This window comes from Dendrobates tinctorius, unplaced genomic scaffold, assembly GCF_039654945.1.
Source record: "Dendrobates tinctorius isolate UK_male_01 unplaced genomic scaffold, ASM3965494v1 ptg000029l, whole genome shotgun sequence".
NCBI classification, from domain to species: Eukaryota; Metazoa; Chordata; class Amphibia; order Anura; family Dendrobatidae; genus Dendrobates; species Dendrobates tinctorius.
This window is the reverse complement of record NW_027361697.1, coordinates 60120001-60136091: the sequence shown is the minus strand read 5'-3', so window position 1 is coordinate 60136091 and position 16091 is coordinate 60120001. Positions and strand designations below refer to the sequence as shown.

The 16091-nt window shown below is 37.3% G+C and overlaps 1 protein-coding gene across 2 annotated transcripts in view; it reads right to left on the bottom strand.

The window, feature by feature from the left end:
- NR5A2 (nuclear receptor subfamily 5 group A member 2) overlaps positions 1–16091 on the bottom strand; it is a 208777-nt gene that overhangs the window by 117633 nt on the left and 75053 nt on the right. Inside the window, exons 1-4 of one of the 2 annotated variants that reach the window (XM_073571747.1) lie at positions 15707–15953; positions 9634–9752; positions 8468–8609; positions 3103–3749 (exon numbers count right to left, since the gene is read on the bottom strand). In XM_073571747.1, the coding sequence (XP_073427848.1) occupies positions 3103–3749; positions 8468–8609; positions 9634–9752; positions 15707–15788 (990 nt within the window). In that variant the 5' untranslated portion in view covers positions 15789–15953. Of the gene's footprint in view, positions 1–3102; positions 3750–8467; positions 8610–9633; positions 9753–15706; positions 15954–16091 lie in introns of those variants that run through there. The other variant, XM_073571748.1, reaches the window with a different exon arrangement.

The following is a 16091-nucleotide window of genomic DNA, read 5'->3' as shown; positions in this document are numbered from 1 at the left end:
TTTAAATAGTGTTTGACGGTTTACTCCCAGGGCTCGCAGGTACAGTATGTGCTGTTCATAATCAGTTTACAATCCAATTACACTTTCATAAAGCAATTAAGAGCAGATTATCATTCTTAGAGCGAACCTGTCACCATAAATGAACACTTCAGTATCATTGACGAATAAAGAACACCCATGTTATACATGAATGTCTCGCAAAAGGGGTCATAGGGGCTGCGCGTCTGTCTGAGTCACAATCTGATGGTGGACGATTAAAAAGCCACCAACTTTATTTCTATATTAATTAAAATAAGAAAAATATTAAAGTAAATAAAGTAACACCCCAATAGCATTTAACATGTGACTATAAGCCCACGAGTTATTCTTCATCCCAAAAATATTCTTCTCTGTGGTTTATAAGTTTAACTCTTTTTTTTTCTGTCTCCGAAAGGGACAGGGTAGGGGAATGAACATTTGGACATCAAAGTGTTCACAATCACTGCATAGTTGTAATTAGCTTCCGAAACATAAAACTGAATGTAGGTCTGTATCGGTGATGGCTTTATTTGATGGACTGAGTTGATTTTACACATTTATAGATATCAGGGTTATGCATTATTGATTTGACTCCATTTATTTGAAATAAAATGCAAGGTTTTGCAATGGGTTTTTTATTGGCATATGCCAAAATTATAATGGATGGACATGCATCAAATTTTCATTCTCTTTTTTGCTGTTTCTGAGAGTTGTTTTTTTAAGCCAAAGTGAGCATGGTTTATCACATAGACAGTTTTAGCTTCATTTATTAATTGCAACTTTTGTAATAAAAAAAATACAAATAATGGCTCAATCTCACTAGCATAATAACGCGAGTAACATTTCCAGAAGAGTTTTGGTTAAAGACATGGCAAATTTGAAAAAATCAAGTGACATTTTGTAAAACTGGCACATCACCCAATGATTTTGAACATATCTTTTACATTAAAAAAATTACTTTAAAAAATGCCTTCCATGATATGTGATCACTCTTTGTGTTTTAGCAAATGATTAGTCAATGGTAAAATGGTTATGTGATCTGTGCTTTTATTGATATTCTGCAGAGGAACTGTAGAGGCTTGTGAATCACAACCTCACAACCCTATGTGCGGACATATATATAAAAGAAGACAGAGGTCTCCTTGATACATGATTGCATAAGTAGAAAGGTTAGGCTAAGTTAAATGGCAAAGTTCACACGAACACACAAAAAAAATCATCTGATTTTCATCAAATAAAACTTGGATGACTTTCTTCTCATTTGTCACCCGTCTATGATCCGTTTTTATACAGTAGCAGTTATTAAAAATGAGACTAAATAATTTCCTGCATTATAGATTTGCAATTTATCCATAAAAATCAGACACTATAAAGCAGCTTTGTATGGAATCCTTTATTTTAATGATCTCAGTTCATCCAACACTAGGAAGAAACTATTGCTTGTTGCTATTTTTTTCACATGTAGTCTATGAAAAATGTCACTTGTCTGCCCTGCCCCATTGAATAACACTGGTCTAAGTGCTGTCCATGTGCTCTTTTATCACGGACAGAACTTGGAATGAATATATGTCCATGTGCCCTTGACCTTACCATGAATGAAAATAATCTGAAAGGAATACTCCAGGTAAACCTTATGCATTGTCCACCGATGGCCTCGGGGGGCAGCGCACGCCACTCTTCTACACCACTACCATATTCTGGCCATAACGCAGTGAATCAGTTTTGCCAGAGTGCCTCCTTAACTACAATTTAAGGCTCTGTGTTTTTTTGTAACACAACTTTCAGATTTTGATTTAGAATGGGTTTATCAGGTTTTTGTCATGTGTACATTTTTTTGGATAAATAGGGCAGCAAGAGGCTATGTTGTGAATACAGTGTGAACAGAGCCCTAGATTGTGTTATCAGTGCTAGAATAACTCTGAGGATAAAGGATAATATGCGTAGTTCAGAAATCCTGGCCATAATTAGTAGAGGCCTTCTTTAAATTTATATATCTCCATATTAGTTTCCAATAATAATATTTGTAACATTTTATCATATTATTATCATTTAGGCTTGGCGTTTTCACCAGCAGTAATTAAGAATAGTAAGTGCATACCTGCTCCATGACAGATATCACTAATAATTCACATGATCAAACACAATTGAAAATTTCTAGAAAAGGCATATATGAATACAAGCCCTTCCTATCATGTTCCCAATGAGATCAGACACGGCTTTGGTGCGCTCCCATTATTATAGCCCCCTAGTCCTTTCTCCGGTGTGGATCTACCTCTAGATGGGAACTTGGAAGAGCTCTATATTCATTAACCATTGAAGTACAGGGGTCAGTGGGGAAAGGGAGACAGCAGGGAGCTGACACTGTACGGACGACGTAGGGGCACAGTGTATGATCCTGCGGACTTCAGGTTAAGCACCAGTTGAAGTACCGTAAGTTGCTGTGCCTTTCACAGTCTTTAGTCATTTAATGCACATGACAAGAGCTGGAAAGTGACTACTGCTTCTTAACAACTGCTGGGAAGTTGTACAATTCAGTTGCCTTTACAATAGGCCCACCGCTGTGTCTGCTGTACGCGATGAGTAATTGAAAGAACAGACCTGATCATTGCTTTCATCAAGCCAGTTAGAGACATTTCCTGCTTTTATACCTTAAAAAAATTCTAAGACACGTCGAGCTCCCTAATTATATATGACTTGTTAGCCTAAATAATTAAACATCCTTTCAGCACCACCGTGGAAAATCCTGACCCTGTGGGTCAGCCGTGAGTATTTTCAATAACTCCGACGTGTTTTTAAGTGAACTCCACAAGACAGTACTATGCACAAATACAGCAATTACTGAATGGGAATCAATTGAATTCTTTGATGTATTTTATGTCGGCTTACACCCTTTCTGTCACCCCCATAACTCAAGAAAACTCAACCGCTAACTGCTGTAAAAGATACAAAGTCAGCTCCATAGAAAGGTACTGCTCAGCTGGTTACTAAGTGGCAATTCCAATAGTTCATTTACTCTTTATTCTCATTTACAAATAATAATTATGAGATGAGTAGATAATTACTGGCCAGATCAGCCAGTCTTACCTTTAATTCTCTGAAGAATATGCTACTCCTCGCCCATTCAACAATGGAAAATAATGTCTGATCGGCCATTTTGCACATGAGTCCAAATGTGTTGAGTTTATCATGTTTGCTCCTGTTGGCCTGCTCCTGCTGTAAGTATGACATGATCTTGCTTTGGACTTGAGGCTCGTCAGGCTCACATTTCAAGAGTTCCACTATAAGGTGTGGGATATTGGAAGGGGAGCTGGACTGATAAGTGTCCATATAAGAGTATCCCATTATAGACTCTGGAGAACTCGTATAAGGGTCCGGGTACTCCGATTTGATAGCACGGCTGGGGAAGTGGCCATAGGCCTGGTAACCTTGCAGGCTGCCGTGAGGTGGCATGGCCATGCTGATAGGTGATGTCACAAAGGGGCTTCTGTCATAGTCTGTAGGAGGAAGGGCAGCATGGTTTAGAGGTAGACCCTTGGATGCCGAGTGGATGTTTTGGATAGCCGAAGAAATAGTTAAATCTGTGGGAATGGCTTGGATGACCTGACTCATAGCTTCCAGTTTAAGTCCATTGGCTCGGATTAAAGCTTTTTTCTGTTGTTTGAGAGCTCGGTCCCGTTTGTACATTGGCCCAAATTTATTTCTCCCTCCGCGCATTCGGTCGGCTCTCACAGCTGTAGGATAAAGAAAGGCAAACATCAAAGCTGAACAGAAATTTCTAATTTCCTAACACTTGCGTTATATTTAATCAGCGGTAACAAAAAGAAGAGAAGCAATGACTAACAAATGGAGCAATTCATAAAAAGTCAAAAATATTAACACTGCTTGCACATGATATAATGACTCCCTATATAAAAGGAGTCACTTTTATATTTTCTATAGCTACATAGTCACTGAATAGTTTTTTTCCCCCATCCATGCATATTCTATAACGTTCTCCTTTGTGTTGATGACTTGTCTTATTCCAGGAATCCTACATAATAATGTCAAGAAAATTTGATTTTATTTTCACTAAAGCTTCTGAACAGCAAAGTCTTCAGTTTTAGGAATAATTAAGAAGAAATGTGGTTCAGCTGCAGCCAGGGGGGGGATTTTAATGGGGTTTGTCACAGCGGTAAGTTTCATTGTGGTGCAAGTTTAATGGGATAGCAAGTGACACTGACTGCGTCTACCTTGGCCAGTGGCTCTTATGCAAAGGAGTGATTACAACCCCATTAAAAATGCATGGCAATCTCACATACACATCTTGTATAAAGACTTCTGCAATTAATTAATCTCGGTAATTTATAGGCTGCAACTTAAGTTTAATAGGGCTATTAGTAAAGTACACACTGTGGTGCCATTACAAGAATGAGTTATAGAAGACAGAAGCTTAAAAACAGACAGATAATATATGAATATGTATTATTATGACACGCATACCCATATATAGGACTGAGAAACGTATTTTTTTGTAATCTATTTTTCTTAACAATTCCAAAATTCCTTCAATAATTAGACACAGAGAAGATTTTTTTTTTTTGGAAAAAGTTCCAGAGGAAAAAGCAGTACGCTCTCACATTTCCCTGTCTGCTACGTTTATTTTTCTTTTCAGGCTCTCTATATACTATACTTTCCACATCTGGAAACCTATAAAAGTGTCCTTTTTTATTTTTAAGTGAAAAAAAATTTGACGTCCCGAATGAACAGATCGGTTGCAGGGTGATAATCAGAAAACGTATTTGTGGTTTGGTTGACCTGAGTGACCTTTCTCTCTAAACCTGCTCTTGCCAAGTGAACTGCCGTCATCAATGGTATAAAGGTTTAGGGCTGGAAAAAACAATATTCCGGTTTCAATTTCGTTCATTACACTGCGTTTGCCTCTATGTTAATTATATTATTTGTAGTGTAATTTCTACATATATTATAGGCTAGTAGGCCCCAATATTAAGAGATAAAGTACATAATGATGGGGGTTTAATGGTGGTTGTCTGGCAGAGATGTAGGAATATGGGCTTAATCTTAAATCTTCAGAAAAGTGAATTTATACTGCATGATTCTCATGGACAAGTATTCCTAGGATCGCCCGTTTCGATAATAGTACAGTGTAAACAGGTAATGCAGGCGCAAAAAAGGTGAAATGATCTTTTGTGCTGCGTAAGACATCATCATTCTTGGCAGCACATCGTCCTATACAAACAGGACTCGTGCTGCCGAGAACAATGGCAGCCAAGGTGCACTGAACACAGTGTAAATAGTCTTTTATGAAAGAAAATGGACTGCGAAGTTGTATTACATACCCTATTCTCAATATCCCCTTCTACTTTAATGGGTAGAATATCTTAACTTGTTATGTCTTTTTTTACAGTAATGTTTTGCAGTGTATTAAAAACAAATTGCTTTATGCGCAAGCTTTGATTGTACAAATAAATCACAGAACCGAGTAACACCGCTGATTATCCCCCAAAAGTTCTATATAACAGGTAAGTACATTTCCTTGGTCTCAAGGAATGAAACAGTGAGAAAAAAATGCAGTAATGTAATAAGGTAGCCACTTGGGATTCAGCATGGAAACTGGTCAGCGTATAAAAAAGCATGTTTTCTCAGGGGAGAGAATGTAATTTTTTTAAGGCCGTAACTTTCACGCTCCACCCCGGGCTAACATTGGCTTTATAAACATCTGTTATATTATTGGAGAGATCTTACTTATTTCGTTTCTCTGCTTTCAAACATTTGCAGATTTGTTCTCTTCGCATTTCTTTTATATTCCCAATGCTACGTGGAAACTGTAAGCAAGCAGGGCAGCCTATTTTTTGTATGGTTTGTGCCTCTAGTTCTCTGAATGTACACAAGTGTGCTGTTCTAATTGAGCTGCGGTTCTGTTTGTCACATTAGCACCTTGATACCCCATGAGACCTGATTCATAATGAACACCCAGGGCAGCAAGATTAAGTTACAGCAGTTGGATCATTAACAAATGACTATCCAAAACGTCAGCTCTCAGAACTAAATAGTCACACATGCTTAGGCCTCATTCACATTTGCCTATTAAATCAGCATTGATTCATTGCCAAACAAGAGAAGCAGAAATATTTCCTTTTTATTTTTTTTTGCGTTTAATAATTACCGTACTCTTGGTTTTGTCTTTTTGCTAAATTCACACGTCGTGTTGTTTTTTTTTTTTTGTGTAAGTGGTATTGCTTTGTGACATTTTTTGTAAGGCTTTGCCATAGGATTTGAAAAAAGTTAATTAAAAGGTATGTAAAAAAATGAGACCAAATAAAAAAATTAGAGCAAAGCATAAAAACATGCGCGTCACTGGCATTTTTACTTTTTTTTTTTTAGAACGTTTGAGATGGCCGAAAAAGATACTTTGTAAAAGAGGCCTTAAAAAACAGAAGTAAAATACACAAATGTGAATTAGGACTAAGACTGATGAGATCTGTCAATACCAACTAAACGGTTTATTGACTCGTTTTTATTGATCATGTTGTTTTTTTCAGACGTTAAGAATTACGAAATAAAAACCCATGATCTATTAGAAATATACCTCACTGTACATCAGTTATGTGTACCATCAATGTTATTCAATTACCGAGCGTCACTTTAACCCTTTGGAAGTAAAGATAGTCTTGGCTTTAAGGACATGATAAAAAAAATTTAATTTTTTTCCCCTCTGAAATCTATCGAACATTACCGGATTACAAACCTACGTACAAGCCCTAAACTTTTTAATTCTGGAACATATTGTGCGTTTCTTTGTAATTTAGGGTACATGTAAATAACGATTAATTTGGGTACTTTGTTTTTTTAGAACTGGAAAAATAAAGAAAGAAAGTAATCTTCCCTTTTTATGCTTTTAATTATCTAAAGTGATTTATTTAAAAAAAAACTTGTAAAAACGTCTTTAACCCTTGCATTAAGGTTAAATGGCCAAGGTCGGAGCTTTTTCATTTAGCGCCCCGTCCTTCTGATAATTGCAGGCACAGTTTCTGTACCTGCCGATTCGCTCTGGTCTACCATTTTTCGGGCAATACCTCCAGTTGATAACATAAATGTATGTCATCAAAGATTACATTTACTATATGTAGAAATCTGTGAAATAACATATAAAGAAATGTACTTACTGTTAGGAAGCATAGGCTTGAAAATAAATTGAGGTTTTTACCAATTTCACCTCCTCAAATGAAAACACAAAATCTGAAATGAATCCTACTCCTATTGTATATGTACTGTGATGTCCCTTTGCAGCAGTTCTTAAATTGATATATAAAGTTTTTGTTGACACTTACAAAAAAAATTCCACTGCACACAGCTGCTTAGACTTTGTCTATAGCAGACGTATTGCGTTATGAAATACATATGTGTATTATCTCATAGTGAACATCGTCCATTCTTAAATGTGTTCCATGTGCTTTACAAATGATCGCTGTGTCCAATTTACGTGTTTTAAGGGATACAATAGACAGAACAAGCAGTTTGTCGGCATTCAGAAAATAGAAAGATAAAGGGAAATGAGAAAGGGCAAAACGTTTTCTGCCCTTCTCTTTCAATACATTTTAACTTTTGTTTGGATTTGCTTTTTAGAATATTTACTGAATCATTGAAGAACATGTTATTCTGCTAAATGAGTGTGACTTCATTATAAACAATGATCGGGGTCTGGTTTTTACAATAATCCACAAGCGTAGCTATAAACCTCAAGACTGGAGCGGGACAGACATGGTAAGATTGTATTTGCACCGTCTGGTTGGAGAAACTACAACATAGGCTTTTTAGAACAAGAGCTTATAACTCGTCATCTATTGTAACCCTGGTTAGGACAATTACACACATTAATGTGTAGCTTTCACTACAAGGACAGTTAAATGAGTGGCCATAGAAACTGTGCTCATCCAACCCTCATCGGAGCCTTGTAAATAATAAGAATCTGAATTTGTCCCATTGTTTTAAAAAAAGAAATGCAAACACTTTTACCATTACCATTGGAATCACAGCAATTCTAGGGATTTGGGAAAATTCTTATGGGAATATTTCTATGATGTCTCAGTATTGAGAATAAATTAATTTAGCCATTTTCAGTGATCGAGATAGGGTCCCTTATGTCTAACTCAAGATATCTAATGAAATATCTGATATACCATTGCACACAAATAAAATCAACAGGTTTAAATAGAACGTCGGAGAAAAGTATTATCACAAATACAATTGATGCAACTACCGTCAAGGTATAAATTGCAAAGATTAAAATGGATATGTCTATTACTGTGATAAATATATACATACACATAAAAATATGTATTCTGTAATTAAGAAAAAATATATAAAATAAATAATAATCCATGCATTCATCTATGTATATTTGTTTTCCATCTGCACATACCTCTTCAGTTCTCGCCCATTATTAGCTTACCTTCTAATTTCATCCCTACACTCAAACACTTCTGAAACCTGCAGTAAGGACATCGCTTCCTCTGGGTCTTATCAATCTGACAGGTCTGATTTTCAATACATGTGTATCTTTTATTGTTCTGAACTGTCCGCTTGAAAAAACCCTAGAGAATATAGGGAAAGACAGAATAATCAGTAAACATACACATGAAGGCTGATGGATCCTCTCCTATTATTTCCTAAAGAACAGTACAACAGCTTGGCTTATGGAAGATTTCAACAAGCGGCCATTGTTTCATTACATATGTTATTTTAGAACTTATGAGCATCCCTCAATGAGCTCATGATAAAAATATTTATAAAATATCTAGAAGTATTTGTAGAAGTAAAATATCTGATACATTTGCTTAGAAAGTTCTGTATCAGGAAATACCTATATAAAATGTAACAGATTTTATGCACTCATAACAATTATGAATTATTTAGAGGTTTTTAGCCTTTCTTTATATTATAGCAACCAGAAGCCCACATGTCCCAAAACATTCCACATCATAGAAAAAAGAAAAAGTTCATCAGCTCACCCATATTTGCTGTAGTTCCAAGTGCTTGATCCTGCACGGACTGGGCTGAGCAGCCTCAGAAGAGATTATCAGAAAATAGGGGAGTTCCAGCAGGATCCACAGGAAATCTTGTTCACTTAAAAAATAACTTTTAATGATTATCATAAAAATATGAACAAATATGATGTTCAATGCAAAAATAGCACTAGCAGCACAACACATGTAGCAGCATAATCCTACGCGTTTCGACTCTAGGTCTTCATCATTGTATTATGCTGCTACATGTGTTGTGCTGCTAGTGCTAGTTTTGCATTGAACATCATATTTGTTCATATTTTTATGATAATCAATAAAAGTTATTTTGGAACAAGATTTCCTGTGGATCCTGCTGGAACTCACCTGTTTTCTGATTATTCCAGATCATACGCTTATGTGCGCTATCTATCATCTCTATCTATCCATCCATCTATCTATCTCTAATATCTATTTATCTATCTAATATCCATCTATCTCCCAATCTATCATATATATATATCAATTTAGGAAAAAAGGGATTGTAAACTGTCAAAGTGAAAATTAATTTGGTAATAACTGAGAAAATAAAATAATAATAATACCAACTCCGCACCTTACAACTTTCACAGGTTAGCAGTCCATAATGATATCCAGAAACCTTGTCCCCGCAGACTGGACACAGCTCCTCCAAGTCGTCATCGTATGAGTAGCCCATCATTTTAAACTGCGACACTGAATGAAGAGGAGGCACAAACTCAGTACTTGTACAACATTAATTATGAAGTCCAAGCCCAGTCCATAATACGTATACGCTGTATCGCTGCATTACAGCTACCATACAGATAGACTTCAGATGGTGGATCTTTCTGGCACAGACATGTGTCTAGTAGTTTGTAAAATACAGTAAGTGATGGCCACTGAAATGTTACTGATGACTGAGACATGAAGGTTACACCACACCCATTAGGCTTGCTCTTTCATATGCTGCACTAAGTGATGTTCGTTCAGCAGCCAGATATAGTGATCTCCAAACTTTCACATATTCCATCTTATTACCTTGTGCCCTCCCATATCTAACATACTCATCTGTTTCTTTATTCTACCTAACTCCACACTTGGCCAAAGGTACAGATTTCTGATTCAACTAAAAGTTTAGCAAAATACTACATACATTATTGTTTGAGGATTGTTGCTTTATCTTCTTAAAAGTATGAAGATTGTTTGCAAGGTATTAATAAATATGCGTGACACTACAGAGAAAATCTGCAACTGTTACAGGTATGCCCTAATCAATTACTAGCTGTAGTTATAGTTAAAATATATAGTTTTCTATACGTTTATACACATATAATTGCAACAACAAAAAAAGATCTAAAACTTTGAAACGATAAAATACAATAAATAATTGTTAAGAGTTATTTCCAGGACTTGTCAAATCCTCATACATTCCCACCATTCAAATATCTATAATTTCCATCCATAATATGATCTACCATCTTAAGCTACATAAATGTCAAACATTTTTCATTTGTTGGTAAGACTTTCAAACCATTTACAGCTTCACTAAAAAGAAAACAATGTCATTGAAGGGTTCTACATTAATAGTTCATTTACTTTCAGAAGAGATGGATGTAAAAAAAAAAAAAAAATCATTTAAAAGCCCTGATCACTGTTCAGGGTATAGACGTAGTATATTCCTGGGAGATGTCTGCTGAGAAATTCACTGAAAAGAGACTTGTGTCTGCTCTGAAATGTGACCGAAAATTGCTGGAAAAGTTATGCAATCATTCAAAACTGGGGGGCATGATTTTTTTTTTAATTTTTGCATATTAAGAGAAATTAATTTTAAAAAGTTGCTTCATCAAATGCTTTGCAGCTTTCTGCATATTCCAAATAATTAAAACTACTAATGGCACTTTCATGTGCAGAATATAATGTGTGTATATATATATATATATCTATATATATATATATATATATATATATATACACATGCATGTGTGTAATATCAAGTGGGCTACCTTTTCCCTTTTCATCATTTCATATGGAGGCAGGAAATTTAAAAAAAAAACATCAACTGCAAGATACTAATTTGCTGTATTGTACGTATTGTAACGAATTGTGTCATAAATGCAACTTTTAAAGAAATGTGAATGAGTGATTTGAAAATATTTATTGGATTCATATACATTTGTGCAGAGTAAATAATATATGTGCATACAATGTATCTATACTACATGAATTGCAAATAGCTACCAAAAACATGAAAACCGTATTATGCATAACTACGACATTCTGAAATAAGAATTTATTCCTTTTTCCTTCATTTCTAGTTATCTGCATTGAAACAAATTCTAAATATAGGATGATACAGAAATCATGGGAACTAGGGTAGCAGCCTTCCCAAACTCAATGAAAAATCTCACAATCCAAAATTTAAGCAGCTCTACACTACAGATCATACGGAGATAATGCTAATCAATGTATTAATAATACAATAAAACAAAAGCACAGTTACAAAAAACTACACATCACAGCAAAATGGAGATCACTTTATAGCCAATTCAAAGTTCTCTTACAATGTCTTCCAGTCTTTCGATATCTAATCATTGATCTACCTCTGTGATTGTATACACAGTTCACATATTACAATCAAGTGTGTGGAATAGTTGCATTACAATTAGTTTTTATCAAAAGAATAGCGAACAGCACCTTATAAAGTAACGCTAAAGGGCTAACACATATAAGGCATTAAAGAAAAATCAATAAACTAAAGCTTACTTAATAATACACAGACACAGCCCGAAGCCTTGTACATAATATACGTGCTATCTATACTAATACTCCCTGTACCATTATAATAACATAATAATACCAGCTAGTCCTGCCTTCCCTCCATGTGCACACTGTGTGTAGTCTGCCAAGTAACCCGAGAGCTCATCTCTGGTGTATACTGTCAGCACCTCCTATAGTAGGATATCCTATATACTCACTGTCACCTCCCGAGGGCATGTGGTCACTGTAGGGGACACTCACATGTGCATGGACATAGAAATACATATATACCAGTGTGTGTATATATATATATATATATATATATATATATATATACTGCTCAAAAAAATAAAGGGAACACAAACAGCCAGTTGCAAATGGAATAGTGTTCCCTTTATTTGAGCAGTATATATATAGATATATATATAGATATGTATATATATATATATATATATATACATATACACACAAGCGCATACACATATAGCATACACTATGTGCGTATGTATATGTGTGTATAGGTGTATATACATATATATATAAACACATACAATTACACACACACATAAACACACGCTATATATAGATGTACTCACATACATCACACGCATCTACATAAAAGCAACAGATGTTTCTTCGAACATATTCACACACAGATCTATATATACATATCTACTTTTCTATCCATATATCCTCTGACAAAGGTGTGCTGCACCTGTATACTCCGATATCTGTGTGTACACTCATTATTTCTACATACCTCTACTTATTGCTGTGCCCATACACTTCCACAGATGTACCTGTACATACACAATAATGGCTTGTGTGCACACATGTGGTGACCCTCCATATAGCACTGCATCTGTGATACTCCGCGCTATAGGGAGACTCACGGACGCAGGAGTTGTGTCCCCGCTGCCCAGCAGCATTGGCCGCCGCTATATACTAGCAGTGCACACACACACTATATACATGGTGCTATAGACTAGCAGTGCACACACTATATACATGGTGCTATATACTAGCAGTGCACACACTATATACATGGTGCTATAGACTAGCAGTGCACACACACTATAGAGATGGTGCTATATACTAGCAGTGCACACACACTATATACATGGTGCTATAGACTAGCAGTGCACACACACTATATACATGGTGCTATAGACTAGCAGTGCACACACACTATATACATGGTGCTATAAACTAGCAGTGCACACACACTATATACATGGTGCTATAGACTAGCAGTGCACACACACACTATATACATGGTGCTATATACTAGCAGTGCACACACACTATATACATGGTGCTATAGACTAGCAGTGCACACACTATATACATGGTGCTATATACTAGCAGTGCACACACACTATATACATGGTGCTATAGACTAGCAGTGCACACACACTATATACATGGTGCTATAGACTAGCAGTGCACACACACACTATATACATGGTGCTATAGACTAGCAGTGCACACACACTATATACATGGTGCTATAGACTAGCAGTGCACACACACTATATACATGGTGCTATAGACTAGCAGTGCACACACACTATATACATGGTGCTATAGACTAGCAGTGCACACACTATATACATGGTGCTATATACTAGCAGTGCACACACTATATACATGGTGCTATAGACTAGCAGTGCACACACACTATATACATTGTGCTATAGACTAGCAGTGCACACACACACTATATACATGGTGCTATATACTAGCAGTGCACACACACTATATACATGGTGCTATATACTAGCAGTGCACACACTATATACATGGTGCTATATACTAGCAGTGCACACACTATATACATGGTGCTATAGACTAGCAGTGCACACACTATATACATGGTGCTATATACTAGCAGTGCACACACTATATACATGGTGCTATAGACTAGCAGTGCACACACACTATATACATGGTGCTATAGACTAGCAGTGCACACACTATATACATGGTGCTATAGACTAGCAGTGCACACACTATATACATGGTGCTATATACTAGCAGTGCACACACTATATACATGGTGCTATATACTAGCAGTGCACACACTATATACATGGTGCTATATACTAGCAGTGCACACACTATATACATGGTGCTATATACTAGCAGTGCACACACACTATATACATGGTGCTATATACTAGCAGTGCACACACTATATACATGGTGCTATAGACTAGCAGTGCACACACACTATATACATGGTGCTATATACTAGCAGTGCACACACACTATATACATGGTGCTATAGACTAGCAGTGCACACACTATATACATGGTGCTATAGACTAGCAGTGCACACACTATATACATGGTGCTATATACTAGCAGTGCACACACTATATACATGGTGCTATATACTAGCAGTGCACACACTATATACATGGTGCTATATACTAGCAGTGCACACACTATATACATGGTGCTATATACTAGCAGTGCACACACACTATATACATGGTGCTATATACTAGCAGTGCACACACTATATACATGGTGCTATAGACTAGCAGTGCACACACACTATATACATGGTGCTATAGACTAGCAGTGCACACACACTATATACATGGTGCTATAGACTAGCAGTGCACACACACACTATATACATGGTGCTATATACTAGCAGTGCACACACACTATATACATGGTGCTATATACTAGCAGTGCACACACTATATACATGGTGCTATATACTAGCAGTGCACACACTATATACATGGTGCTATAAACTAGCAGTGCACACACTATATACATGGTGCTATATACTAGCAGTGCACACACTATATACATGGTGCTATATACTAGCAGTGCACACACACTATATACATGGTGCTATAGACTAGCAGTGCACACACTATATACATGGTGCTATATACTAGCAGTGCACACACACTATATACATGGTGCTATATACTAGCAGTGCACACACTATATACATGGTGCTATATACTAGCAGTGCACACACTATATACATGGTGCTATAGACTAGCAGTGCACACACTATATACATGGTGCTATAGACTAGCAGTGCACACACACTATATACATGGTGCTATAGACTAGCAGTGCACACACACTATATACATGGTGCTATATACTAGCAGTGCACACACTATATACATGGTGCTATATACTAGCAGTGCACACACACTATATACATGGTGCTATAGACTAGCAGTGCACACACTATATACATGGTGCTATATACTAGCAGTGCACACACACTATATACATGGTGCTATATACTAGCAGTGCACACACACTATATACATGGTGCTATATACTAGCAGTGCACACACTATATACATGGTGCTATAGACTAGCAGTGCACACACTATATACATGGTGCTATATACTAGCAGTGCACACACACTATATACATGGTGCTATATACTAGCAGTGCACACACACTATATACATGGTGCTATATACTAGCAGTGCACACACACTATATACATGGTGCTATAGACTAGCAGTGCACACACACACTATATACATGGTGCTACATACTAGCAGTGCACACACACTATATACATGGTGCTATATACTAGCAGTGCACACACACTATATACATGGTGCTATATACTAGCAGTGCACACACACTATATACATGGTGCTATATACTAGCAGTGCACACACTATATACATGGTGCTATAGACTAGCAGTGCACACACTATATACACGGTGCTATATACTAGCAGTGCACACACACTATATACATGGTGCTATATACTAGCAGTGCACACACTATATACATGGTGCTATATACTAGCAGTGCACACACACTATATACATGGTGCTATATACTAGCAGTGCACACATACACGGTGCTAACATGCCGCCACCGTCAGCGCTGTCCCGCACGTACCCTGCATGTTGTCCGGCATCTGCCCCTGCTCTCCGTGTGCCCGGGACAGTCCCAGAGCTTCGGACTCCACTTTGGGCAGCATGGCAGAGTGCGGCTGTCCTGCGGTAGGTGCTGGTGAGCGGCGCAGTCGGGGTGTGAGCTCCGGGGCTGCACATGTGCGGGTCTACAGCTGCTCCATCAGTGCAGATGTGCGGGTCTCCGGTGTGTGGAGCAGGACGGACCTCCCGCACCTCCAGCACCGCCGGCCACTGTGCGCGGGGTCTGCGCTGTCATCCGTGTGAGGCGCGGGGGGCGGGGCGTCTGTCACCGCAGCTCCTCCCCCTGTCCCCCGCGCCCGGTGTGCTGTCTGCAGCCGCACATTCCTGCTCCTCTCTCGGAGCTGCGC